This window comes from Aulonocara stuartgranti (assembly GCF_965226115.1).
Source record: "Aulonocara stuartgranti genome assembly, chromosome: 15".
Lineage (NCBI taxonomy): Eukaryota > Metazoa > Chordata > Actinopteri > Cichliformes > Cichlidae > Aulonocara > Aulonocara stuartgranti.
This window is the reverse complement of record NC_138951.1, coordinates 13,519,618-13,545,214: the sequence shown is the minus strand read 5'-3', so window position 1 is coordinate 13,545,214 and position 25,597 is coordinate 13,519,618. Positions and strand designations below refer to the sequence as shown.

Sequence of the window (25,597 nt, the reverse complement as noted above, 5' to 3'; positions counted from 1 at the left end):
TAACCTCTGATTTGTAGATCGTGGGCATTTATTCATTTCATCATCCTGCATTAAAAAGACCTAAATGGTTTTCAGAATTGTTGGAGACATACACATTATAACACACTCACTGTATTTCATTAATCAACTTATGGAGATACAGAAAGTTCGTTTACTTTTAAAATGCTTTGGCCACATAACCACTTTTTATTTCTCTATAACCTTACTGGAGACCAGCTTACCCTGGATTATGTTTAGCTACATAGTATTCAGCAGTGTGGCTGCTTATATCTTTTATGTTGTCACTCATTTTCTCTAGCATTCACCCATCTCATCTAAAGTTCAACTAATGTATTTGGTCTGGTTTAAAATTGGCAGGATGGACGCAAACCAATGATTGATTGATTATGCCTTTAATTTTCACTTGCAACGTTACACGTACATGTTACCTGCAGCGAAACGGGACCCCTTCGGACCATACATACATTACACAAAGACCCCCTTTTGGAAGACAGGTCAGAGAGAGGTAGGATGGTAAGAGAAACAATGAAATACACAATACATGAGGGGAGAGGAGGAGAAAAAAAAACTCTACCCAGACTGAGCTCCTGACAGAAGAGCAGTTTGAGAACCGAGGAAAAAAAACACCTCAGCACAAAAGCACATGAATCGTCACACCATACAACATAAAAACACGTGACTTGCAACGCATCGGTATCGGGTATGAGAGTGAGCCGATGTAGACAACAGCCATCCGGTCCTGCATGACTGTAGAAACAATGCAGGACTCTGACTTAAAAAGTTCAACAGGTGTATTTGCAGACAGTCAGAATCCAAACACAAAGCCGCTGTTAAGGAAGTTCGAGAAGGCAGGGAACTCCACAGATATAAAATATTCTCGAAAAAACTCAAGTTTCAGCTCACCACACACCAAACGAACAATACACTTGGGAATACTGTGCAGATGGAAACACTGGGTAAATAATTCACATGAAATCAAGCAGCCAGACTTTACTAACCAAGTTAATTCAACATTTCAAAGAAGACTGAAGCACTACCTTAAGAAGAGGTGGTAACGAGCTTATCAGGAACAAGTGCGTGGATCACTTCCGGGCGCGTGAAGCCTGAATGAGTCCCGCCCCTGAACACAGGTAAAATCCAACCACACACAGACAGCGGAGAAGAAACACAAACACTAAGGTGGAGAGAGAGAGAGAAAAGTGAGACAGCGTGGAGAGGACTGAGGGACTGTGGCAAAGGCAAGCAGTGAAAATGTCATAAAGCTTTCAAAATTAAATACATTTTTCTAGTAATTATTTTAGAACCAATGTTTAAAGTCTACAGAGATTTTCCCGAAGCACGAACTACTAGTTGGGATTGAGAAGCTACCAGTTCACTCAGTAAGCTAGCTGACGGTTGACTTGATCTTAATAATATTACATTTGCTGTTTAATACATATCCGGTTGAAAATTTTCCTTTAACATACAAAGATCAAAGTCAGGGAAGTACAATCAGAGGTATCCTGATATGCGATACTTAATTTGGATCAGGCTTTAAAAGTAGCAGATTCTGTTCTGTCCTTGTTTTTTCTTTTGAACACAGCTGTTACCTTCACGTGGGTTTACTTATCAGCCTAGCCAAATATACTATCATCAACCACTTCATTAGGTACACCATTAGCTATTAAATGTTAAATCTTCATACCATAGGTCCAACAAGGTGCTGAAAACACTCCTTATTTATTTATTTTTATCCATGTTGACATGACAGCATCACACAGTTGCTATAGATTTGTTGGCTGAACATTCATGTTGTGAATCCCCCACATCACCAGCTCTACTGGACCAACTGGTGCCTCTGGAGGCCATTTAAGTTCTTTATATCATGTTCAGGAAACTAGTCTGAGGTCATTTGAGCTTTCTGAAATGGCACGTTATCCAACTGGTAGTAGCTATCAGAAGATTTAGGTACATTTAGGTTATATATGTATGTAGGTTATGGTGTTTAAACAATATTCAGGTTGTACTAAGAGCCCCAAAAAGTATCCCCCACACCATTACACCACTGGCTGGTTTACAAGATAGGATGTATCACTACTTTTATGTTGTCTACACCTAAAGTTTGGCCTATCATCTAATTATCGCAGTGGAAATTGAGGCCCATCAGTCCAGGAAATGTTTTTCTAATCTTCTATTGTCTAATTTTAGTGAGCGTCTGTTTCCTGTTTCTAACTGACAGGACAAGCACCTGGTGTGCTCCTCTACCGCTGTAGCCCATCTGCTACAAGGTTCAACATGTTGTAATGAGTGATTTTTGAGCTACTGTGTCATAATCGGGCATCAACATGACATTTTCACCCAGAGAACTGACATTCACTGGATATTTTCTCTTTGTCAGACCATTCTCTGTAAGCCCTGGGGATGGTTGTGTGGAAAACTCTCAATAGAATCAACACTTTCTGAAATACTTAAATCTACATTCATCCCCATTCTGATGTGATGCCATTCAAAAGTTTGAACTTCAGCAGGTCATCTTGACCATGTCTACATGCCTAAAAGCACTGAGGCGCTGCCATGTGACTGGCTGATTGGATGTTTGCATTACCGAGCAGTTAAACAGGTGTACTTAATGAAATGGCTGTGTTTTCCATGTTTGTAGCTCAGTTACCCAATTAGTATATCCCTGGTGCTGAGCTCTCTGTGCGTGAAAAACAGCTGGATTTTGTAAAGATGTGGTGGAGCTGTGAGGCAAAGCCTGCTTTTTGCATAAAATAATTGAAAACATAATTACATTAGAATATTTAAATATTTTATATATTTTTAAAGTATGTGTATGACAAACACAAGTGTCCTGTATGAAATATAATGGGTTGTAATTTTATCTAGTTTGTAATGGAAGTTTTTGTCAATTGTTTTGTTAAACTTACCTTTTTGCTAAGCCACAGCTCATTCACTGTGTAAGTGTGGATTTTACATATAAGAATATTCAAACATTAAATCACCACAGTATCAAGTAAAAATTATACATATTTTAATGCCAATATAATACGTTTATTTTCAAATCAAGTGAAACATTTAAGACATATTTAAAAATCCAATCCAAGATTCACAGAAATAAAAATAAAAAAAGGCAGTACACTTACAGTATATTGGGGCTACAATAATGAGTGATATGCGCATAAAATGTTTTTTTCCCCATTCAAAAGCTATCAGTGCACGGCTCTCTAGGTGCTCCAGAGAAAAGAGCACAGAAGACTCCCCTGGCCACGATGTAAAATGAAAAAGCACAAACAGATTTGTGTAATGTTACATTAGCTATCAGTACAACTACATTAAACTGCCTTGGTTGAATTCATAGGTCCTTGAGTGGTTCAATCTGTCAGTATGACATGATACAGTTCAGTAAAAAAAAAATCATTATTAATGATATCTTCCCCTACAGCACATTGTTTCTCCTGTCAAGGCAAAGCACAGAGCAGCCTTCAAAGGCAGCATGAGGTATGTGAACTTCATTCTGTCATCAGTAACCTCCATACGAGAATCACCATATGAGAACCGAGGTTTCTGCTGAGGTTTCCCTGCCTAGGATCATGGCATACATCCAATATTTCTTCAGTGATTTCTGATGCATTATTAATAATAATTCACCTTGCAGCCTAGGCTGTATGGATTTAATGGAGCAGTTTAGGCTATAAACTTCTTGGTTTTCAGATCGATCTTAGAGCCATGTGAGTAAAAGGAGGTCTCTTTTAAGTCATTTTATCATATCATCACTCTTTACTTTTTCTTCGATTATACTGAATTAGCTTGGCCTATTCTGTTCTGAATTAGCAGCAAGGTGCCATTAAATCTCCAAATTGTGTAATTTCTAACTTCACATTCCAATAAAGAAGGGAAAAAGCTAATAAACCCCTGTAAAAGTCATTTGGGTTAGTTTGAAAGTATAGTACCTTAAAGCTGAAAGCAGATGTTAAGCATTTTAAGAAATAGTCTTTTCTAGGGCAGCTCCATACACAAAATAGTGTGTGGAACCTAACTGGTTTCACTATGAATTTTGCAGAGTGGACAGAGGGGTAGGCACATTTTAGTCTGTGCATGGCCACTCCCAGTTAGCCTTTGGCTCTAACCCTGGGCTAGGAAGATTGGGGTTTTTTTGCTAGCTACAACTAGATATTGAAGGGACAAACATGATCTTGTTATTCTTTCATTGAGTAAGCTAGACAGCTCTCAGCAAATTAGGGATTCTCAAGAATGATAAACAAAACTTTGAGATTCAGTTTTCACAGTAAAGCAGTCCAATTTTTACTATAGGCTACTCGAACTGAAGTCTCCGCAGAGTTGTTTTGACTTAAGGCAAAAAAAAAAAATGTAACCATAAAGATTTAAGGCAACAATTTTTCCTTTAGCTCCCAGAATCCTTATTTAACATGTCAATCTTTGTTATCACCATATTAGCCTTCTGTACAAGCCATTAAGGACACATGCTGCTCATGTGACATTTGTGTTATTTACTTCCGCCACTGTGGGGCACACTTGGGCAACTTTGAGATGGATTTACATTCAAATTATAATGGGATCTGTCAGATTTATTACGAAATTTCTTTATTTTGGTTTTCACTTTCCTCTGTGGTATAAAACTGCATCTGATAAAACCATGTTACTCAAACTAAGCACCTTCCAGGTACTAACTGTCTAGTGTTTTTGATGATTGCATGGAAGCCTTTCTTGCTTTTGTTTAAATGTTCATGTGATTTAAAATGGAAGAGGGTTTATTATACCACTTAACAAATTGTTTTTCTCGATGCAGCCTTGACAAACCTTCAAACAGCCATTTGATTATTACTACCGCAGCAAGATTTGCCTCTCATAGAAAAGGGTTTGTTGGCTGTGTCAAATACTGAACAGTACACAAGAGAATAATCAGTAGTTACATTGATTGGAAGAAAACACAAAGCTAATAACAACAATAATATCACAATATTATTCCAGGGTTATGCATTTTGATAATGACTATGTAGGCCCACTGCAACATAGTGATTCCCTCAGATGAGTATGAACTATAATACTGCAGTTATTTGAAACATCAGTCTTAAACCCTCAAGGGTTAGGTATAGAAAACAAACATTTTTTCCTTGTCATTAATGAAATTTCACCATTACCAAAAAAAAAAATCTACAAATTTTTATCTTAACTGTTACCCGCCGCTCTATACCACAAAAGCAATTTGCAAAAAGGACATGATAACACACAACTTCTGATTGGGCTGTAAAAATGGCTAACCAAAGCCATGACCTCACTGCTATGAAGCCCCAAAATAAGATGTTATCTACCGGTATTTGGTTTTAGGTCAAACGTACACAAAAAGAAAACTAGGCACTCCTTTCTTTGAGTACAATCCTTTTCCTTCTTAAAACAATCATCAAGTGGTTTCCAAAATGGTTATGACGAAATACAACCAAACAAAAAAACAACAGTTGATGGGGTTTTTACAGAGACAGTGAAATATATTTTGCTATTAAACACCTCTATAGCCAGTCCAACAAACTGAGGTAAACTCTCTGGCTGTTTGCACACAGATCTGGCAGAAAAACTTCACCCTGGATGCGTGAGACAAAATGCCCAATCTGACGACATGTGTAAAGGCGTCAAGAAAAGGGCTTTGATTGTAGGATAATATATTTGGAGTCACAAGTGATGTGCCGCTAGGGCTGATTTGCCGAAAATGCTGTGTGACTCTAGTGCGACAAGTGGCATTTTAACTAAGAAAAAAAAACTGCATGGAGGAGGTAGAGGACTTGGGAGGAGGTAAGGAGTTTGTGGAGGAACAGCGTTTATGAGGTAGCCTTTTGCTGTAAACAAAAAAAAAACTTTTGCGGTAAAAGAAAAACTCATTAAAACTGGGAAGGAAGACCAGGAAGTCTGTGGCAACATTAGGGAACGTCTTGCACAACACCTCAGTATAACAGAGATCTAAAGTTGAGGTCATCAAAAAATAAAAAGAAAAAGAAATAAAATAAAATTATGTATATACAAACAAAAAGAAATGCACAGCTATGTATAACTCAAGAGGTAGTTGCTAATAGTACATCAATCGGTTACATATGTTTCTTCGTCATTGCTTAACAGAGTTTGTTGAGAAAGTCAGTGGATGATTCCCAAAAGAATAAAATACACTTTTTTGGTTAATTCCCTGAGAACAGTTCATCATCCTGAGAGAAATTGTGTGTAAAAATGTAAAAATACATCATATAAAAAGATGTTTCCATAGAGTTTCGAGCATGGGCTGTGCTCCTTCTGTGGTTTGGTCATTCACTTCTTCTTTTTTTATCTCTGTCATGCTGCATTGTTGAGATTTGATCTTTAACGCACGCACACATTCAAATACACTGTACATTAAATAAAAAAAATAAAATAACAACAACAACAACAACTGCTCTAATGCGCTTTCAGCAATAAGTTCCTCTTATTTGAAAGAGCGAGGATAGCAAGCACTTCAGCAAGTCTTAACATTAAATGCCTTCAAAAACAAAATAAAGCCACACTCTTTGGTATGGAAATATACCAAAAAATGTTGCTTGTCTACTTAGAGCTTTTAAAAACACACACGCTAGTTTGATATAATCGTACAAAGTTATTTGATTTGTCAGAACATTAAGATACAACTCCAAAGCGACTCAACTTGAATTGTGTGAGGAGTCGACTTCAGATAAGCTCTTTTCACATTCAGTATGGTCAGAGAAGAGTTGTTAGGTCACAAATAAGTGCCACTAAAGCCATGCTTGGGATTCAAGTTATACCAAAAGCAGCACTCTTATTCTCTCTCTCTCTCTCTCTCTCTCTATCTCTCTCTCTCTCTCTCTCTCTCTCTCTCTCTCCTTTTTTTTTGTTTCAGTGAGTTTGAAGCAGCAGCAGTGATGTCACCTCATCCCAAAGAGGACTGCGCATTAACCTGGCTGGTGCTGGCTAACAAATGGTAGGCACAGATGGAAGAGGAACAGGTGGTTCGATCTTACTGTAACACGGCTGGGAGAGCAAACAGCTTGACATTCATTTTTCAAGAAGGATAGTTAGTGAGGTATTAAATAAATAAGATACAAAGATAGTATAATGGTCTGGTACTACACCTGTAACAAAACGGTGAGCTTTTGTGCTGTATCAAAGGCGATTTCTGAGTATCTGATTTAGCAAATAAGGGAAAATATGGAGTTTGGGGTTTTTTTTAAAGTCAGTTTGATTTGTCATGAATGAAAATGGTTAAATAGAGAGAGAGTTTTCACACACCAACAAAGCATCTCATGCAATATACACCTATAGATCAGAGCTAATTCCTTATAAATGCATTACTTAAAGTTAATAGAATTTTAATTATATCTTGTGACTTTATATACATATATATATATATATATATATATATATATATATATATATATATATATATAAATGACTTATACTATAATTTATAAACTGTGATGTTATTTTCAACTAATTATGCCGCAACCAAAATGGAAATCTAATGATCGGTTCATTACTTTGAATCTAAACTATGATCTAGATGGATTATATGATGTCTTACATAGACTGTGTCTATCTATGATAATAGGAAACATAAGGGTTAATAGTGTTGACTCACACCTGAGGAAGAGGTGCTTCAGTCTGACAGTTTTGCTTTCTGTTCGAGCATGCGTAACACGCACAGGACACGCGCTTTCTCTCAGTCTTGCACATGTTTGACGTCTGACAATCAGTTGGTCCGGTCTATATCATATAAGAGGTATGCATGTATGTATGTGAGTGTTTAAGAAGTATAGAGTGTGATCTAGCAGCTGGCTGTCTTTTTAAAAAAATTCCCTCTGGGATCCATAAAGTTTCCCTAAAGATCTTTAGAAGCCAAGCTAACGGTCCTGCGGGTCTGGATTATCGCTTAGAGGGTCTTGAGGTCTTGAGGTCTTCTTCTAATCCTTCTTAAGATGAGCTACTGTGTGTGCTAAAAGGATGCATCATGATTTTTCAGAATGATTAGGCCTACAGGATATTTTGTGGCTTTAAATCTGCAAGATAGTCGTGTAGAGAAAAAGCATTCATAATGGCCAACACTTAGGTCCAAGGGTACAAAGGCAAAAACAATCATCAAGACTAGACTTATATAGTGTTTTTTGTTTTTTTTCTCACTCTCGTGCTGCAGAGACTGAAACAAGAGTGATCCCCTGCAGTCACCATTCCAGCCGTGGTTGCCATAGCTGCACCAAATGACTGCAAGTCAGTCACACACATTCTTGCCCATCACGTACCCCACTGATCGTTGCCATAGCTGCGCTGGTTAGAAATTGTAAAAAAAAAAAAACAACAACAAAAAAAAACAAACAATAAAAGTAAAGGAATAAAGACCTCCCATTTTTCACAGGTGTGAGGTAGATGAGGGGAGCTTCAGGTAACCTTGATTGAGAGGAGACATGAGGTGTCAGAGGCTAGCGGTGAAAGATTCACCCCTATGGACTATTTCAGGATTTCCTCCACCTCTGGGTCCGAGAGCCACGTTGTGTATGGGGCTCCTCGGGGGAAGAGGAGGAGCCCTCCAGAGGAGACGAGCCAGAGCGCTCCTCTTCCTCTGGGAGAGAGAGGTAAGGCCCGGTCCCTGGGCTAGAGGCCGAGGTAGACGCATGTTGGTCCTGAGAGCCTGTGGCGGGCGCCAGCGCCTTGTGGGGACACTGAGCCACCATGTGCGTGATGCTCTGGCAGTAGTGGCATTTCTTTGGCTGGGGGGGCAGGCCACACTCCTTGGCATGGTGATCCAGACCTCCACAGTTATAACAGCTGCAGGGGACAGAGGAGAAAAGAACAGAAAGCATGAACAGGATCTTTGTTTTTAGCTTTTCCTTTTCTTTTTCTTAAAACAGAAAACAGACTTTGTAGTTTTGAATCTGCAAGCACTTTGCGGCTAAAATACAGTTAGTTCCATAATTTGTTGGACAAAGACACAACTGTATAGGAGTTATAGCAGTTGATACAGCCTTCCATTTGCAAAGGCCCAAAGATAATTAGAGAAACTAGAATAATTTTAAATAGAAGGACTGTTTTTGACAATCCTTTGCAGATGGCAGTCCTGAAGCCTAGAACTCAATGACATCACCAAAGGCTGTGTGTCTTCCCTTCAGATGCTCTGCTAGGTTTGTTCGTGGCTCTTTCTGCATTCACTTTTGTTTTCAGTAAGTGAAAAGCATGTTCAGTTAGGTTGAGATCAGGTTAGGTTGAGACTTGGCCACTGAAGAATACGCCATTTCTTAGCATAGGGAAAGTCTTGGTTTGCAGTATTCGATGGAGCGTTAACCATTTGCACTTTGAAGCGCTCTCCAATCAGTTTACCAACATTTGGCTAATTTTAAACAAAAGAGTATAGCTGTGTACATGTCACAATTCATTCTGCTACTTCTATCAGTGGTCACATCATCAGTAAACACTAGTGGTTGGTAGCCGTACATGCTCATGCCATAATATTTCCTTCATGTCTGGCAAGGATCATGGTATGCTTCATATCATGAGCTGTTCTCTCCTTTCTCCATACGTTTCTCTTTCGATCATTATGACACGAGCTAATCTTGTTTTCAAGAATCTTTTTTTAGAGCTGTGCAGGCTCGTTAAGGTGTTTTCTTGTAATGTCTAATCTGGCCTCTGTAATTACCCTCATGAAGGCATCTCTTGATTGTAGACTTTGGCAGAGTGTTAGATGTTGTGAGGTTGTTTTCTTTCACTATGAAAGTAATTCTGTCGTTGTGCACATTAGTTGTCTCCTTTGGTTTTTCCGATCTCTTGATGTTGCTGAATTACCCGGTGCATTCATTTGTTTTTAGAATATTTGGCGTCCCTCACTTGCACTGACATTTCTCTGTGCCTCACATTTAAAATCACAGTGAAAAATACAAATTCAACACATGGAACCAACTTCAGATATGTCTGCTTTATTGGTCATGAAATAATGAAGCAACAGATCTGACCGGGACATTAAAATGCTTTATTTTTAAACAATTAATACAGTGTTATATATAATAATTTAAATAACAAATGGAAGTATTTTTAAAATACTGAAATTCTTAAGCAGTTAATGCAAACTTTTTTTGAACCCTTTGAATTAAAGCTGAAAATCGGCACACTTGATTGATTTAAAAAGGCAAAACTACAACAAATATGGCCCTACTAATAACTATCATTTCTAACATGGTAATTATAATAATAATAACAATAAGAAGAAGAAGAAGAATTTAAAAAAAAAGAAGAATAAAGATTTTATTTCACTCTTGTCCATCATCGGCACTACGGAGTAGAAATGTCGGCTCCAACTAAAATTCCCCACTAGATGGGAGTGTTGTATATGATTTTGGTCTGGTGTGGCCGCTGTGGCATGCCAAACTGCATTATATTATTAGCTCTGAAAAGAATGCCAGCAATGAAATGGCAACAATAAAAGCATGAAGAGAAATTAGACCAAAATGTTAGCCCATCATGATGCCATCAGTTCTCTTTGCACTGCATTAAATAATAAATATTTTTTGTCATATTTTCTTTTTTCTTTTTTTTAAGGCTTTATGTCACGTACAAGTCACCGTTCAGGTTTTTAATAATGTCCTGGTGTAAAAAGCTTAATATCTCTTGGGCAATGATGTCTAGAACAAATGATTCTGGATTCATCAGTCTGTGTTAAATTTCTACTGCAGCAGTGCAAAACTCAACCACTTATCATTATGAAATAACTGCTTACTGCACACATTTTAAGGTGCATCTGATTTGATTGCCAATTAACAAAATAAGAATTGACAAGTAGACCCAACTGCAAATTGTGGCCACTAAATAAGAAATTGAACCATGACGGCCTTTTCTATGGAACCAGATAAATTATCTTTACTTAACCTGTTCTTTGCATCCAATAAAATAACAACTGGCTGTTTGAATTAAATAAGAAAAATTTAATGCAATGTTTAATTGTTCTTTGTAAAGAAAAAGTATTATTTTTCTACAATAAATAAACCATAAAGAATATAATAGAGACTACAGATAAGACTGCTACCTCACTAAAAGCTGTGACATTAATTAAGAAAGACTTAAAGGTAGGTTTTAAGAGGTAATTAGTAAGTGTCCTCAAAACCTGGATTCATACAAGTACAGTGATCTGATAAATTAATTCGTGCAATTAAATAATTATATTTATATACTAATTATAGTTCAAATCCCGAGGTAGCATGAAAATCCATCAATTTATTGGAGAATTTAGGTTTTAAAGTTTAAAATATTCACTCATGTAATTCAGATTTCTTGTATGTCTCAGGTCATGCACTCATTTAGTGTAATGAAAGCACAGTTTAATCTCAGCTAATTTGATTCAAATGCGTGCAACACAAAGAGAAAACATTGAAAAACTAAATTTCATATCAAACTGGGAAAAACCTGGATGAAGACAAAACAGCTCAAAATATTTGGATGTCCTTTAAGTTTAATATTGAAGAATGTTTTTATCACATATTAAGACTAATGAGCTTTAAATACTAATGGAATTTTTTTTTTTCAGGGAAATGGTTACAGATGAGTGCTTAATTAGTTTAAAGAAAATTCTGCAACAGCTGATGAACATTTCTCAACAATTACTGTTAAACATCGACTTCTCTGCTAATTTCTGTTTGATAAAAAATCAGCACTGTCATCACTAAAGTTTTTAGCCACTATTTCCACAACCGATGAATTGTTTACTCAATTTTTAAACTGAACAGTTTTACACAACGTGATCTGAGCAGCTCTAGAGAAAAGAAAGAAATGATCCGTTGCATAGCAGAATAACCCGCAGCGTAACCCACCAGTAGCTGCTCCCACTGACCAGCATTCACAAAGACAGAAACACACATCTACCTGCCATCACTAAATCCAAAACCACCTTGCTACCACATTAGCAGAAGACAGACACTTGACCTAACACTGGATCAATTATCCAAAATAAGCTGAATTATTCAGCTGTGTAAACCAATCAGGGAGCCTTCTCTGTCAGATACAGTTTCTTCCTTTCTAACAAATGCTTTTCTTTACCACTATTAAAAAAAAAAAAAAAACACAATAGTGCTGCATTGGAGCACTGAAGCAACAGTGATGCAGCAACATAAAGGGTGCCAGCGCTACACTTTCTCATGTAAATGTAGCCTTGAAATCATGTGATACCTTCCCACAACAGATACAGTACTTAGACTCTACCTGGCAGGATTTGCCGCACATCAAATGAGGGCACTTTCTTTCAGTAGGAGGACAGGAGGACTCTGCTTAGCGTTTTCAAGGCACTCCCTATGGCTCCCACTGCAGATTTCAGCAAAGCTCCCTTCAGGATTCAACTGAGGACAAAACAATTGATTTGGCTACCGCTGCATTGAGATGCATATAGGTCCAATCTACCCCCATGCTAATATAGTCTCTAATGTAAAAGCTGGCAAATTGATTTAAAATAGCGGCAATGGCAAGCGAAGTGCCCTATTCAATTCCTTATTATGGTGCACAATAACCATAGCAACAGGCATGTACCGAGGCGGATTGAATAGATTTAATCTATAATCTCAGCCCACTCAGAAGCCACTCACTGCGGGTAGCTGTACGTATAGAATATGTTTCCTATTGCTACAGCGTAGTCTTGCTTTCTCAAAGCTAACCACAGGCACCTATACGCATTCACGTATTTCACATTTTCAGGAAAACCATGCATACGTGTGATTACATTCATGCAGACGCAAAACATACACATACATTTTTTTTGTTTCAAAAATGAATAAAAACCTACCGGTCTCCCTTTGGTTTGCGTTTCTGCAATGGGACCTTCCCTTTGGGTCTCCTCTCACTGCCTGCACAGGGTCCCCCACCAGGTCCGGTCACCCGCAGGGACTCTAGGCCCTTAGAGGACTTCTTATATGTGAACTCCACCTGCTCACCCTCCTTTAAGCTGCGGAAGCCCTCCATCACTAGTTTGCTCTGTTGGAAGAATAAAAAAGGGCAATTATCCCTTTAAAAGAGGCAGATGCTTATTGCCAAATGCAAGACACAAGAGTGTGTAGGTAGGATAACGCCCTGTGTGTTATAAGCGAGAGTATCTGACACGTTAGGGCTCATGTTTGTTGAAATTGCTTTAAATTTAATGTCAAAGCATTTGTTTCCCTTAGGTTAAAATATTATAATTGCAAGCCTATACAAACATAAATCTTTAAAGGTTAATTTATAGGACGTTAGATTTTGTAAGAGCAAAACTGTTCCAGGAAAATGTAAATCTGATTCTTTTATAATAGTAAACCACGTCACTGAATAAGGTAGCTCGTTAAAGGCAACTGAAAGATCTCTATTATGTTAGCTTTAAAGGCTTTTTATACAGCAGTATCAGGGTGCGTTTTACCTTTGTTGGTTATATTGAATATTTTTTTAACCCCAGATGATTCATGGAAACTGACAAAGGCTATTACACTTTAATAGCCTTCAGTATGCAGCTAGACATAAAGACAGCCCCCTTCTTAGGCAGAAAATGCAATCTTTCAGTGAAAATGGATTAGTTCCTCTTTCTGTCTGCATAAGATAAAGCATTAATGTTACGCAAGCCCACACCCATTAGGTTAAATCTACACATTGAGCAGTTGCCAGATATATTATTACGTCTGCACACAAAAAGTTCCCCAATCAACTCCTTTTATTTCCACATAGCTCAAGAATCAACATTTACTTTATTAACACGGGCAAGTCCACGAGGTGGGCTTTTACACACTGCCACATGCAGCGAACACAACAAGTATTAGCAGACAATGAACATCGAGAGGCAAATACATTACTTCAAACATGGTGGATTGACTATATGTGGTTTGTACCAACTGCCGTGAAGGTTGCTCCACAGAGCGACTTATCTCACATGATATGTCCTTGGTTTACTCTCTTTATCTACTTTTTGCAGAGACACCACTTCCTTTTCTGCAGGCTTAAAAGATAAGAATGTTACACCTATACAATCTTTTTTTTTTCTTAAAGCATCCACCATCCATCTTATCTACATGATCGGAAATATTGATTTAGTTACTACATAACCACTGGACAATGATTTATGTCTTGTTGATCGCACAGCGCGGACGGCTGATAGGCACAGAATCCGTGACCTTCATGAATCGCAGCAAGCCCTGCGGCTCTTATAGGTAAACACACGCCCACATGGGCATGCAGTGTGCAGAGCAAACCTACTACCTACTATACATCAAGACCTATAAATAACACACAGGCTATCTGTAAAAGCAGTGCATGCTGTAGAGTCAGATATGTAGGAGACAAAGGAAGAGAAAGGCACAAATGATCAGATGATATAGATGTGAAACTATAGAAGAAGGAGAGAAATTGTGCACAGCAGCATTTTTCTGCAGCGACTGAGGTTACAGGAAGCTGAAGGCACTCTATAGGTGGTTTGTAGATAGAGATGAAAACCTAAGAGAGAGGAAAGACGTACAGAGGATGTGGGAATTAATTACAAACTAAGAATAGTGTTTGAACTCACTGCACTCGGATAATTGTCCATGTGAAAACCACTGTACAATAAATGACCACTGGGATACCACGTGGATTAAATGGAAGTGAAACGAAATACATTTAATATGTCTCTGTTTCCTTCAGGAAAACAAGTATGAAAAAAAGGAAAACATTTAACCTTGTTTCACACAGCGGAAAAAACTTCAAAACCTACCGCAAACACAAAGAATATCTCAATGTAAGAATATGCAATCAAATACATTTTCTTGGGATCTGTTAGGTCGCCTTTAAAAATTCAGGTAACACAAACTGTCGTTATTACAACACCCAGTTATTCAAAAAATCATTTTAAAAATGCTTAATAAAATGTATTCTAAAGGCACTCACATATCACAGCACTCGGTAAATGAGGGTCACGCCAAGACTTTCTTAGGATTAAAGAAAAACTTTCAAATAGATAAGAAAAAATAAAATATCCACTCTACATTAAATAAATCAGTTTATGTTCGTTTCTTTCTGTTTTTAAAGTAATTTTTGTGCATTTTTAAAAAATTATATATATATAATTTAGACAATTTAAGTAAGTTGCATTTTTTTTATATTTTCCCTTTTCTTATCTTTACCTCCCTTTACTTGAACTTTATTCCTTAAAAGAATGATATCAAAGACAAACTTTGACATCATGAAAAAAAAATAACTTCAGTTTCAAATAATAAAGGTTATTAGTTGTTGTTTTGTTTTTGTTTTTAGGGTTTTTTTAGAATTGGTATTTTTACAACTTATAGTTCAGTACAAAAAAAGTTTTAGAAAGCCATCAAATTTCTTAAACTTGAACAATGCTGATATATAATTATGTTATTTCCCTGCGTTTTAATCTTTTTTTTCATTAGAGATTTTTGGATTTTGATTTTTTTCATATATATTAAACACAAATTAGTACATATGAAACATAAACTTTTACCAAATAGCTATTAATCTGGATTCCAAAGGCCTCTCTCACAATGAGTAATAATACACAATTTTTTTCTTTACTTTTTTTATATAATAAAACAATAAATAGGTTTTCAGTTTAGTCCTCAGAAAATATAGATATATACACGGAAGAGTTGTGACTTCATATTTAACCTTTTTTAAACAATTCTTTCTTTTTTTCCCCACATTTGAACATTTCAACAATTTATTCGAAAGAGAAAATCGCCTTTTTTAGCATTAAAAGCAAAATGTCCAAAATTCACTCATTCATTCTTCCTCTGATGTCCTGCTTGATTCCCCCACTGCAGTAAGTGAGACTTACAGCCAAGGCCACTCTGCTTCTAGTCGATTTGTGATGGAAGACTCATCCATTTTGGGCATTCAGCTATTGGATTTGGCTTTGAGGAATAGATGAGAATCAGGGAATGGAAATGAGCAAGAGGAAAGATTATGCACCACAGATGCAAAAAGGGGAATAACACAGAAGGGACGGTGAGGAGAGTCACAAACTAAGCAAGCAGCATCATGATCAATCTCAGAACATTATGTTACAAAATAATAATAGTAATAATGTTAAGATTCCATATTCATTAACCTATTCTTTTATCAAAGTTCTCTGCTCATACCAGCAAAATAATCAACCAAATGAGAAGCTACAGCCGAGCTATATCCTGGTCATTCAAATGGAAACACCAATTGATTTTATAATTGCCATCATTAGACCATCTGAATGGCTAAAAGGCATTTGTTCAGCAGATATCAGTAAAAAGACAACAAAAGGTTGTGCCCATCCCCCATGAAACACAATATATTCAGAATAATGATAAATAAACATCAGCTGGTCTCTAGACTATGGCACACGAGCCCTTCCTCTTCCTCTCCTGTCTTCAGTCCAGAAGCAGCTTGTCTCTCCAGGTCAAAGTTGAGTGGTTTGTCTCAGCACTCTACCCCCCCTCTCCAACTCACTCAATTCCCACAATGCACCAGTGAGGAAACCACACATCCCCTTTTGTTCTGTAGAAATGCAGGAAAACACACATAGACACACACACACTAAAATCTCCTCCATATAGTTTATGGCATCATGTTTGTGTCAGATACGTTCTGACGCGTTCACTCGCAACAGCTCAGTCTCTGCAATTACGTAATAAACTGCAGCATATGGATCTGTATATACATGTGTGCCTCCGAGCTGCTCTATGCATGTGTAAGCGTGTGTGTGTGTGTGTGTGCGAAAACTTCGCAAATCAGAACCTGCAACCTGAGTCCCCTCCTCTCAAGTGACCTGGCGGGTGTCCTGACCCGTTTCAGTTTACGCAAAGAGGTCAGGAGAGGGCACGGCTAAGGTGAGGGAATGAAAGAATGCCAAGCAGAACGAAAAAGAGAGAAGGAGAGCAAGAGAGACTCTAACACAAAATGGGGGAGTGGCTTAGCACAGGGAGGTGGATATGGGTGGGAATCTGGAGGAAGAGGAGGACAAGGGTGGGGGGTGGGGGTTCATGGAACTACCTCCACCGCATTCTGTTCAGCTCCAATGGAGGAGCAACTCCTCATCAGTGGCTGGAATTGGGGGAGGCCAGGAACAAAACCACCATTTGATCAGGAACCCCACAGGTCAGCAGGAGAAATCCTGAGGTCAGTGGTATAACCATCGTAGCACCACCCCCAGCCTGCTGGGAAGACCACACCACCACTCTGTGCTTAAACTTAAGGGTCACCAGCAGCCAGCACCATGCCTTAAACGGAAGAAACCTATCCAACAAAAAGATCGAAAGATACTCTAAAAGGGCTTGATTATGCTTGCAAGCTTCCTTATGTGTAATAAATATCTTTAGGTCTTCATGCATGTTACCGTACATATATATATATGTGTGCGTGTGTGTGTGTGTGTGTGTGTGTGTGTGTGTGTGTGTGTGTGTGTAGGAAAGAGCCAGAGATCAATATCGACACTGACATCCTAGATAGAAATAGCCCTCCTTTTCATCAGCCGGCCCTCGTCATCACCAGACCCAGCAATCAATACAGGAAGCTGTAATGTGAGGGGATGGGGAAGCAAGAGAGAGGAGAGCCACCATCCTCCACCAGCCTCTCTCCGAGGCGACCACCAGCTATGGAATGGCTAATTATGGGATGCCTTAAATCAGAGGTGGAGAAGGGTATTGTGCTCGTTTCTAAGAGGAACGGGAATGTGCAGAGGTGAGTGAGTAGAGGGAGATGGTGGTCAACATGTGGCTTGGTGTCACTGAGTAGCTTTTAATACACAGGAAATGCTAAGTGGATAAAGCTGGGCTAGATCAGCTCAGATGGACATAACCCAACAGGATATATATAAACCAAAGAAGAAAGGGAGAGGAAACACACACACACACACACAAACATGCCAGTGAAAACCACCAACAGAGCCGCTCTTATGTCGGTGACACCGCAGCCCTCCTCAACACATTGTCATTAGTGGCTCTGACCTTTGAACCTCGCCCAGCCCCCATCAAACAGTTAAAAGCCTTCATGTTTCCCCTGCTTCAAATTAACAACATCCAACACCCCCGATTATGACTGGGCCAAATATTTGATCTGGGGAAGGAAGCACTAGATCATCCTGGTACATTTATCAGCATGAGAGGGGGAAATGAACCTCACTGAGGTGACTGGTGATAAAGCACACAGCCTGCTAATAACTGCACCTATTCAAAACAGAAACAGTCCAGTGTCACTGCAAAGATTCACTGCCAGCCATTTAAAGAGGTGTCACTTTCACAAAAGAACAAATGATGGAATATATCATAAATTTAAAATGACAGAAATCAATTTTAAAAGGTTTGAATTTTTCACGTTTTCTTTTAGGAAAAATGATGGATCAATGCAAACCTTTCAAACCTTACACGTGTACATTGGTAGTGCATACAATTTGAGTTGCAATCATTATTTAATTGGTTTTACAGTTGAATCCATTTACAGAGGCAAAAAACAGCAGCTGTCTTTTTTTTTTCTTTGTATGCCTTGGCACTGAACTCGCCCAATCTAACAAAGTAGACAGATGATGATGTAATGCGTGACAAACATGACACAAAAATGAGTGCTGGTTATTAGCTCGGATCTGATGAATTCTAACATGAATACAAAGAGATGAACATGAGATAAATGTAGTCAGATGTTTAATTGAGGGATTTTATACATTTTATTTACTATAATAGCTCTAATCTTTATCTTTATTTTTTTATTTGAGCCTTTGCAACAACTGTGTTTTTACATATAAATTGCTTTCATCTGTCTCTCTAGCAATTTTTAATAGAAATTTGACTATAGATTATCGCAAATTAAAACCGTTTCAGGCAAATCTCTCCAAAAGAAAAGCTTTTAAACGTCTGTTTACACATGTTGTGTCTAAATCTAACTTTTCTCTATCCTTCGGAAATGTAACAGTTGTTTTATTAATTAATTAGGTCTTTGATGATTATTATTTTTTTCCTTTTTGATGCTTTTCTTTGTCATTTTTTAGGACAAAATGATCAATGGAGAAACAAAGTGCTAATAAATAAAAACAAATTGCAGACTGTAGCCCTTAAAATCTATCAAGCATTGCATAGAAGAACTGAGCAGCCAAGAACATTAAATATTAAAGAAAGAACTAGAAGGAGCCTCCTGGAATTTTTCATTCCTGGTAATTAAAAAAAAAATAGATTAATTAAATGCTTAAATCCTTAATCAGCTCATACTGACATGACCAGCGGAACTGCTGCTCTTTTTTTTATTGTAGCCCTTCTGTGTCTACTCCATCACCCTTCCAATTACCAATCAAACATCCGCTATATGCGCCCAGCTCCTCAAAAGGAAGTCACATGACTTGTCTTTCTTCTTCTTTTGCTTTATTTGATGTAAAGACGGGAAGGGTGGCGGTGGTGTGGGTGAGTGGAGTGGTGTGGCTGCAGGAGACACAAAGCCTGATACTGGCTATCTGCAGGCAGAGATGGGTGGGGCCTGCATGCCAAACGGTGACACGGACCAGAGGTTAATCTCACTAGGGGCCCACTTTAACCTCACTACACAAAACACACACACTCTCTCTCTCTCTCTCGAGTGCGCACATGCATGATCAAAAACCTAGAACATTTTTCAACGGATCACACGTAGGCATCGACAACCTGGTGGCTGAAAGCAGAAAGTAAGAAGTGCTCACACACACACTCACACACACACATTCGTAAGGGATTCATAAACTCATGGGGTTTCAGGAGAATAGCAACAGCAAACTGTTCAACATTTCAAACTGATTACCGACAAAGGGCAGGCAGCACCCCCAACCCACTAAACCCCTCGCTTACCCTCTTGCCTTTTTGTCTTTAAGAAATTCCTCTTTTTAAAGAATGCCCAAGGAGAGACCCCCCCCAACACACACACAGACACACACACACACATAGTAAAAAACACTCAGCCCAGGTAGAGAAGTGGTTGACACACAGAGATAATGTAATAGTGGAATCACTAAGGAGAGAGCGAAGATGCTTAATTACTCTCTCACACCTTCCGAAAGGAAGCGATCAGATAGGAGCCGTGATGAAGAGGCCTCCCAGGAAGAGGCCTCGTGCTCTGGGGGGTGGGGGGGCTCACACTAACTCTCTCTTTCACACACACACACACACAAGCGCACACCCTCCCTCCTTTACCTCCCGCTCCACCACTCGCTCGTCTTTTTCCAACCTCTCACTCATGTTTTCCTCTTGGACTACCGCCGTCCCCAGCCCAGCACCCCCACCCCTCACCCACACTTTTTTTTTTCCCACATCCCTCCTCTTTCCCTCTCTTAAGGAAACTCCTCCTCTCTTCCCCCCTTCCTCCTGTCCTCATGCTCCCTCTTCCCCTCCCTATCTTTCTTACCTCAGCTTTTATCATGCGGATAGGGTCAATGTTGTGCAAGAATAAATCGGCATCCTTTCTGATAGTTTTATTTCAACAACGACCCTTTTACCACAAACGTGTAAAATAATTCATAACCTTTGTTTTAAGTTGGTTTGATTGTGAGCTTGCCACTGATTAAAAATGACAAAATGCATCCTAAAACAATTATTATGGCTTTAAGACTTTTAAATAATTTTCTACTTAAGATATAACAGGCCAGATCTGTATTCAATATTTCCAAATCTGAACATTTCTTTTAAACCTGGAAATAACATCAATATATTCAAATAGCTCCAGGCTGCTAGCAGAGAGACAGAGAGGGTGGAACAATCAGAGAGAATGAGTGACCGATTTAATACGAATGCACGAGTGTGAATCCTTCCAAAGAAATCACGGGGTTGTTTGCATTTATTATGACAGCGTGTTTATGAGTGCACGATGTCTTCCCCTTTGTGCTAAATGACAGTCGTGTCACTGTGAGCGCGTACAGCTGCCAGAAACACTGGGACACAAATGATCGAGTGTAAACATATGATTCACTGAATGCTATAATTTAACAAAAAGCTATATTAGGAACAATTTGGTCCCCACCATCCTCCCAAAATATGAAAAAACGAATGAATGAAACAGAGCAGCTCTGCAAACATTTTCATCTATACACCGCCATCATCACAGTACCTAATGAGCCTTTCTTGCATTGTGGATCTAAATATTTTTCCTATGTAAAGCAACAGTATACCGCACAAGCCTTTTCTGCCTTATAGGCTACAAACTACTGAGACACACAGTGTTTTGTTAGACTCCTGCTCAGCTCTTAAGACTGTTTCCCAGAGCACACCTTTATTCACCCTTGATGGCCTGATCCACTCCTAAAACATCTCTGAGCAGCAGGGAAGACAGGAGTCTGGAGTGTATGGACAGATGCAGTGCTTTCAGTTGATGAAGCCACAATGTGAACGTATCAATCAGAATCTGATAACATAGTGCTGTAGTCATCCACTTTCCCGAGCTTGGGCTTGTTTCATGCAGGCGCAGTAAGAGCGCATGAAAACATCCACATACATGTAAATGTTAACCAAAAAATGTAGAAATACATGTCAGGCTATATTATTACGTGCATATGAAGATGCGCATGAAGCAAAGCTCAACATATTGTTGTTAGTCACTGAATGTTTTTACTCCAGGATTTTAATCCAGATATTTTTATAACTCTCGATTATCACGTTTATAGCCAAACTAAATGCACTAAACAACCAGCTTTACCGCTGTCAGAATTCAATGGCAGTGAACACATTTGGTCAATCAAATACTGCGGACAATTTGAAATGTACATATATCTATTTTTTTTTTATTTGTATTTATTTATTTATTTTTCCATAAAAACTGAGCTGAATGCAGCATAGCTCAGAGAGGTGGAAACTACCCTGCTGGTGCAGAACACACTCAAATGCCATTCAAAAAGACATTGGATAGCAAACCATGTGAAACTGTGGTCCCACTTTCTATTTTTAGTCTGGCATGCAGCTTGAAAAAAACATACTGTAAGTGTTTGAGTTACATTATATTTTTTTTTTTTTTACCTAAATAAACTAATCCCTTTATGCAACTATAATCCATATTTCCCAGTGCTACTAATTTGCCTTATAGTAATCAGTGGAGTCATCTTTTCTACAATGAAGTGAGAGAGTGTGTCAAATGAAATGGCAACAAAAATGCCTCTCTTCGTCGTCTGTCGTTCCTCGAGAATTTTAAAGGCACTTTATAGGACCGTAAAAAAGGGCGATTTAACGGAGGGAAAGGGGAGCTAAAACAAGGGAGGACTTCACTGCTCTTTGTTTTCTGTAGCAGTCAAAAACAAGGCCTCTGAAATGAACTCCATGCACAATAAATCAGCAGTACACGCGGAGGGAGTGGGAGGGGGACACACAGGCTTGCTTCACGTCACCATTCGGTATGAAAGTAAAAGGATGTTTCTATAAACTGCACATACGGTTCAAGTACATCAAGCAAACAACAGCACTGAGCAAAATCCACCTTCCCAGAACAGAGCCCAGCAGTGAGTTAAAAAAAAACACGCTCTCCGACATGTTAGCTGGCTGGATATCAAGCAAGCTCTGCTGTCCATTACAGGGCCAAGTGTGAAACTAACCGTGTCATATCCACACGACATTTCTTTCCTTTCCCTTCACAGGGAGAAGCAAAGGGAGAGCTAAACGTGTGCCTCAGAGGAAAACTTTGTGTGTGTGTGTGTGTGTGTGTGTGTGTGTGTGTGTGTGTGTGTGTGTGTGTGTGTGTGTGTGTGTGTGTGTGTGTGTGTGTCGTTTGTTTGTTTTGGTTTGGTTTTTCCTGTCCCTTAAGCATGTGGACAGCATGTTGTTACACAGTAACGTGTCGGGCAAGGCGAAACATCCGGATGATACAGTGTAACTATCGCTGTGAAGAAGAATTAAAAAGGGGCCCGAGGACAGCAAGATGGGATCTGAGGTAACAGTAGCATTTTTTGGCAGAGGAAATAAAAAGTATTCAATCATTCGTCGCTTTTCCACGCTTCTTTTTTTTTTTTTTTAAAGAAAGGAAAATCCGGATGAGGCCATGCCCACCACATCACCACGACGCAAACGCGTATTCCTCGGTGCTTGTGTGTACGTTTTCATCAACTTACTTGGTGGACGAAAACATCCAGAGGGGGGTCAACGGGGCTCCCTTCGCTGTTGGTCATTGAGATAAATCCAAATCCCATCCGGACGTTGAACCATTTGCAGAAGCCCGATCCCGACAGGACCTGAGGTCGAGTGCGGTCCTCCTCCTGCTCGGCGGACTTGGCGGGGTCTTCTCCGCCACCTTTACCCGACCCTCCTGTAGAACGAGCGGGCAGTACAAGAGGCGAGTTAGAACATTTTGTTTGTGCTCGCAGACACGCCGCTCAACACTCACCGCCCTGCGTGCATACACGTTTATATAAGTTTAATGAGCTTTGTTGCGTAAAAAAAAAAGAAAAGAAATAAAGAAAACTTCTCCAAGAAGCGTGAGGGGAATCCCCTCCACTTCAAGTACAGGCTATGCGAAGTTCAGGGCCGGTAGAAATTTCCTATACTATTTTTCACATGTCACATAAGCGAAGAGGGACGCGTGGTGCTGTGAACCGATGTGCGTCAACCAGACATTCCCTCAACCAAAAAAAGGGGGGGGAAAGTTGTTACTCCATGACAGATGAATGCCTCTGATTCGTGCACAGGCATGCTCAGTGGTGTAACTTGTGGAGGGTTTTCCTCGTGCATCTACAGCCCGCTCCTGATGTGGAGTTGCATGCTATAAGGAAAAAAGGGCAGGTGTACACATGGTTCCTCGAGCTTTACTACTGGCTTGAAAAGCATATACGCTCTAACAGTGGATCTATCTTAATGCTGCCAGACGTGGTTAGATGTGGTGCTCGGCAGTGTGGCGGTTCAGGCTTTATTTTTTATTTTATTTTATTTTTTTAGGTTTGGAACAATAATCACGCTGCACCTTGCCTCCTTCTCCCTTCTCGCGCGAGCTCACGTGGAGCAAATATATGTATATATATATATAACAACAACAAAAAAACTAAGAGCAGAAAATAGAAAATAATTGCAGAATAACCTTCGGCCATGTTTCCCCGCGGACCCTCTGCGCCCAAGTTGCAATAGAGAAGCTTCCTCTGCGAAAACGGGCTGCGGTAGTCACCATTAATCCGACATCCTCGATCCCATCGGTCACCAGTTTAGCTCGCATGGTACGGCGTGCTTTCTGCCTTTTGATATTTTTGTCATGTCTTTCTCTCTTCCCTTCAATCCCTTCCTCACTCACACCACCTCTGTAGCCTACTGCTCTACCCCTCTCTCTCTCTCGGTCGCTGCCTCTCTCACTCCCTCTCTCGCTCTCGTCTTCGCTCTCATTCGCTCTCGAGCTGGCTGTGCCCGTTCCCGTAGTGAGAACACGTGACTTTGTCAATTACATGCTTTCTTGCTTCTCATTTCTGTCCCAAGATTCAAAGAGGAAAATGGGTGTGTGTTGTGGGGGGGAAACTGGACTCGGAACCATCAACAGCACGCGCCCAATAGTTGTGTAGATCATAAAACAACCCACGTCCACTGTGGGAAGCTGCAAGCTGTAACGTGTGCTATATGATATGCTATGCGCTGCAGTGCACTGCTTGCAATGTGTTTTGTTGAGGTCCTGTATCAAAAGGGGTTGGTGTAGCTACATAAGGCTATTATGCACTGAGATTAGATTAGATGATTGGATGGGATTAAATTACATTTTAATGAACTCTGCGGAATAATAGGGTGGCCATGACAACAGCAAAAACACACACAAAAAAACAAGGAAATAATGAATCAACCAATTACAATCAAAAGCAAATGATGAAGTTAGGCCCCTAATGGGTGTAGCTGATTAACCTACAGATTTGCAGGCTTGTTTTCATAGATCTTCCCATCATCACGTGGAAGTACAGCAGTGTGTCCTGTGTGGCTTTTGTTTGTTTTTTTACTTTGAGTATTTTGACTCATAAAAATTAAGTAAATTCAAAGAAAATCGTACATGTTTAAAATATGTTAGTCTACTGTTGGTTTGTTTAGACCTCCACGGGGTGACAAAAATAGTGTTAAATGGGTGAAAATTCACACATAAAGCATCACTTAACAAAGAAAATTCATCAAAAAAATGTTTCTTATTTTATTTTACTGCTTGTTTTTTGTCGATTTCTATTACTGTTTGCTTGTTTGAATCTCTTCTCCAGACCCTACTATTACCAAAGCCAAACTCTAAAAGATTTTCAAGACAGGGTTAACTTTTCTACATTTTATACAAAGTAAACACAGCACCATTAAAATACGTAAGCTTATTACAGCCTTTGTTTGCATTGCACAGCTCACTTCAGACTTTCACACCAGTGTATATTCAAAAGGGTGAAATGCAGCTGTGGCTTTAACAGAAATAACATCCAGCTATGCTAAGAAACCTAAACCTGTTTTGCTGGAAACTAGAACTTGTGAATTTTACAAAACAGTGCAAATGATCATTTCCCACTTTCATGCATGGACATGTGTTTGTGCTCATGCTCCTAACTCACAACCAGTTACCTCCCAGTATCATAGTGGGCACCAGAGGAGAGCTGAACTCACAGCTTTGGAATGTGACTGGAAAACTGACAGAAAGCAAAGCAGATATTTGTAAGTCTTGAGCCTCGTTTGTCATGAGGATACGTTCCTTACCAAGATTA

At 39.2% G+C, this 25,597-nt stretch overlaps 1 protein-coding gene and 1 long non-coding RNA gene across 5 annotated transcripts; one reads left to right on the top strand and one right to left on the bottom strand.

Moving 5' to 3' along the window:
• Positions 1-367: 367 nt before the first annotated feature.
• LOC309689920 lies at positions 368-23,087 on the top strand. 4 transcript variants are annotated; one of them, XR_014271554.1, is made up of 4 exons: positions 368-1,238; positions 3,422-3,477; positions 6,872-6,952; positions 22,544-23,087. It is a non-coding gene; the product is annotated as an uncharacterized lncRNA (long non-coding RNA). The 4 variants fall into 4 exon arrangements; XR_014271556.1 differs by lacking the exon at positions 22,544-23,087 and adding an exon at positions 15,768-15,787; XR_014271555.1 differs by lacking the exon at positions 22,544-23,087 and adding an exon at positions 17,383-17,718 and having other exon boundaries at positions 1,105-1,238.
• On the bottom strand, positions 7,431-25,597 carry lin28b (lin-28 homolog B (C. elegans)). The gene is made up of 4 exons (XM_082506622.1): positions 23,974-25,597; positions 23,015-23,208; positions 12,779-12,966; positions 7,431-8,790 (listed from the first exon to the last, which is right to left on the bottom strand). Exons 1-4 carry the CDS (start codon positions 23,981-23,983, stop codon positions 8,478-8,480), a joined length of 705 nt encoding a protein of 234 aa, XP_082362748.1. The 5' UTR covers positions 23,984-25,597; the 3' UTR covers positions 7,431-8,477.

What these genes read in the sequence shown, in the direction of transcription:
- lin28b (XM_082506622.1), bottom strand. An exon ending in TGGATGTTTTCGTCCACCAA is followed by an intron (nt 12,967 to 23,014) that starts GTAAGTTGATGA and finishes TTCTTCCAACAG; the next exon opens with AGCAAACTAGTGATGGAGGG. An exon ending in CGCAAACCAAAGGGAGACCG is followed by an intron (nt 8,791 to 12,778) that starts GTAGGTTTTTAT and finishes TGTCCCCTGCAG; the next exon opens with CTGTTATAACTGTGGAGGTC.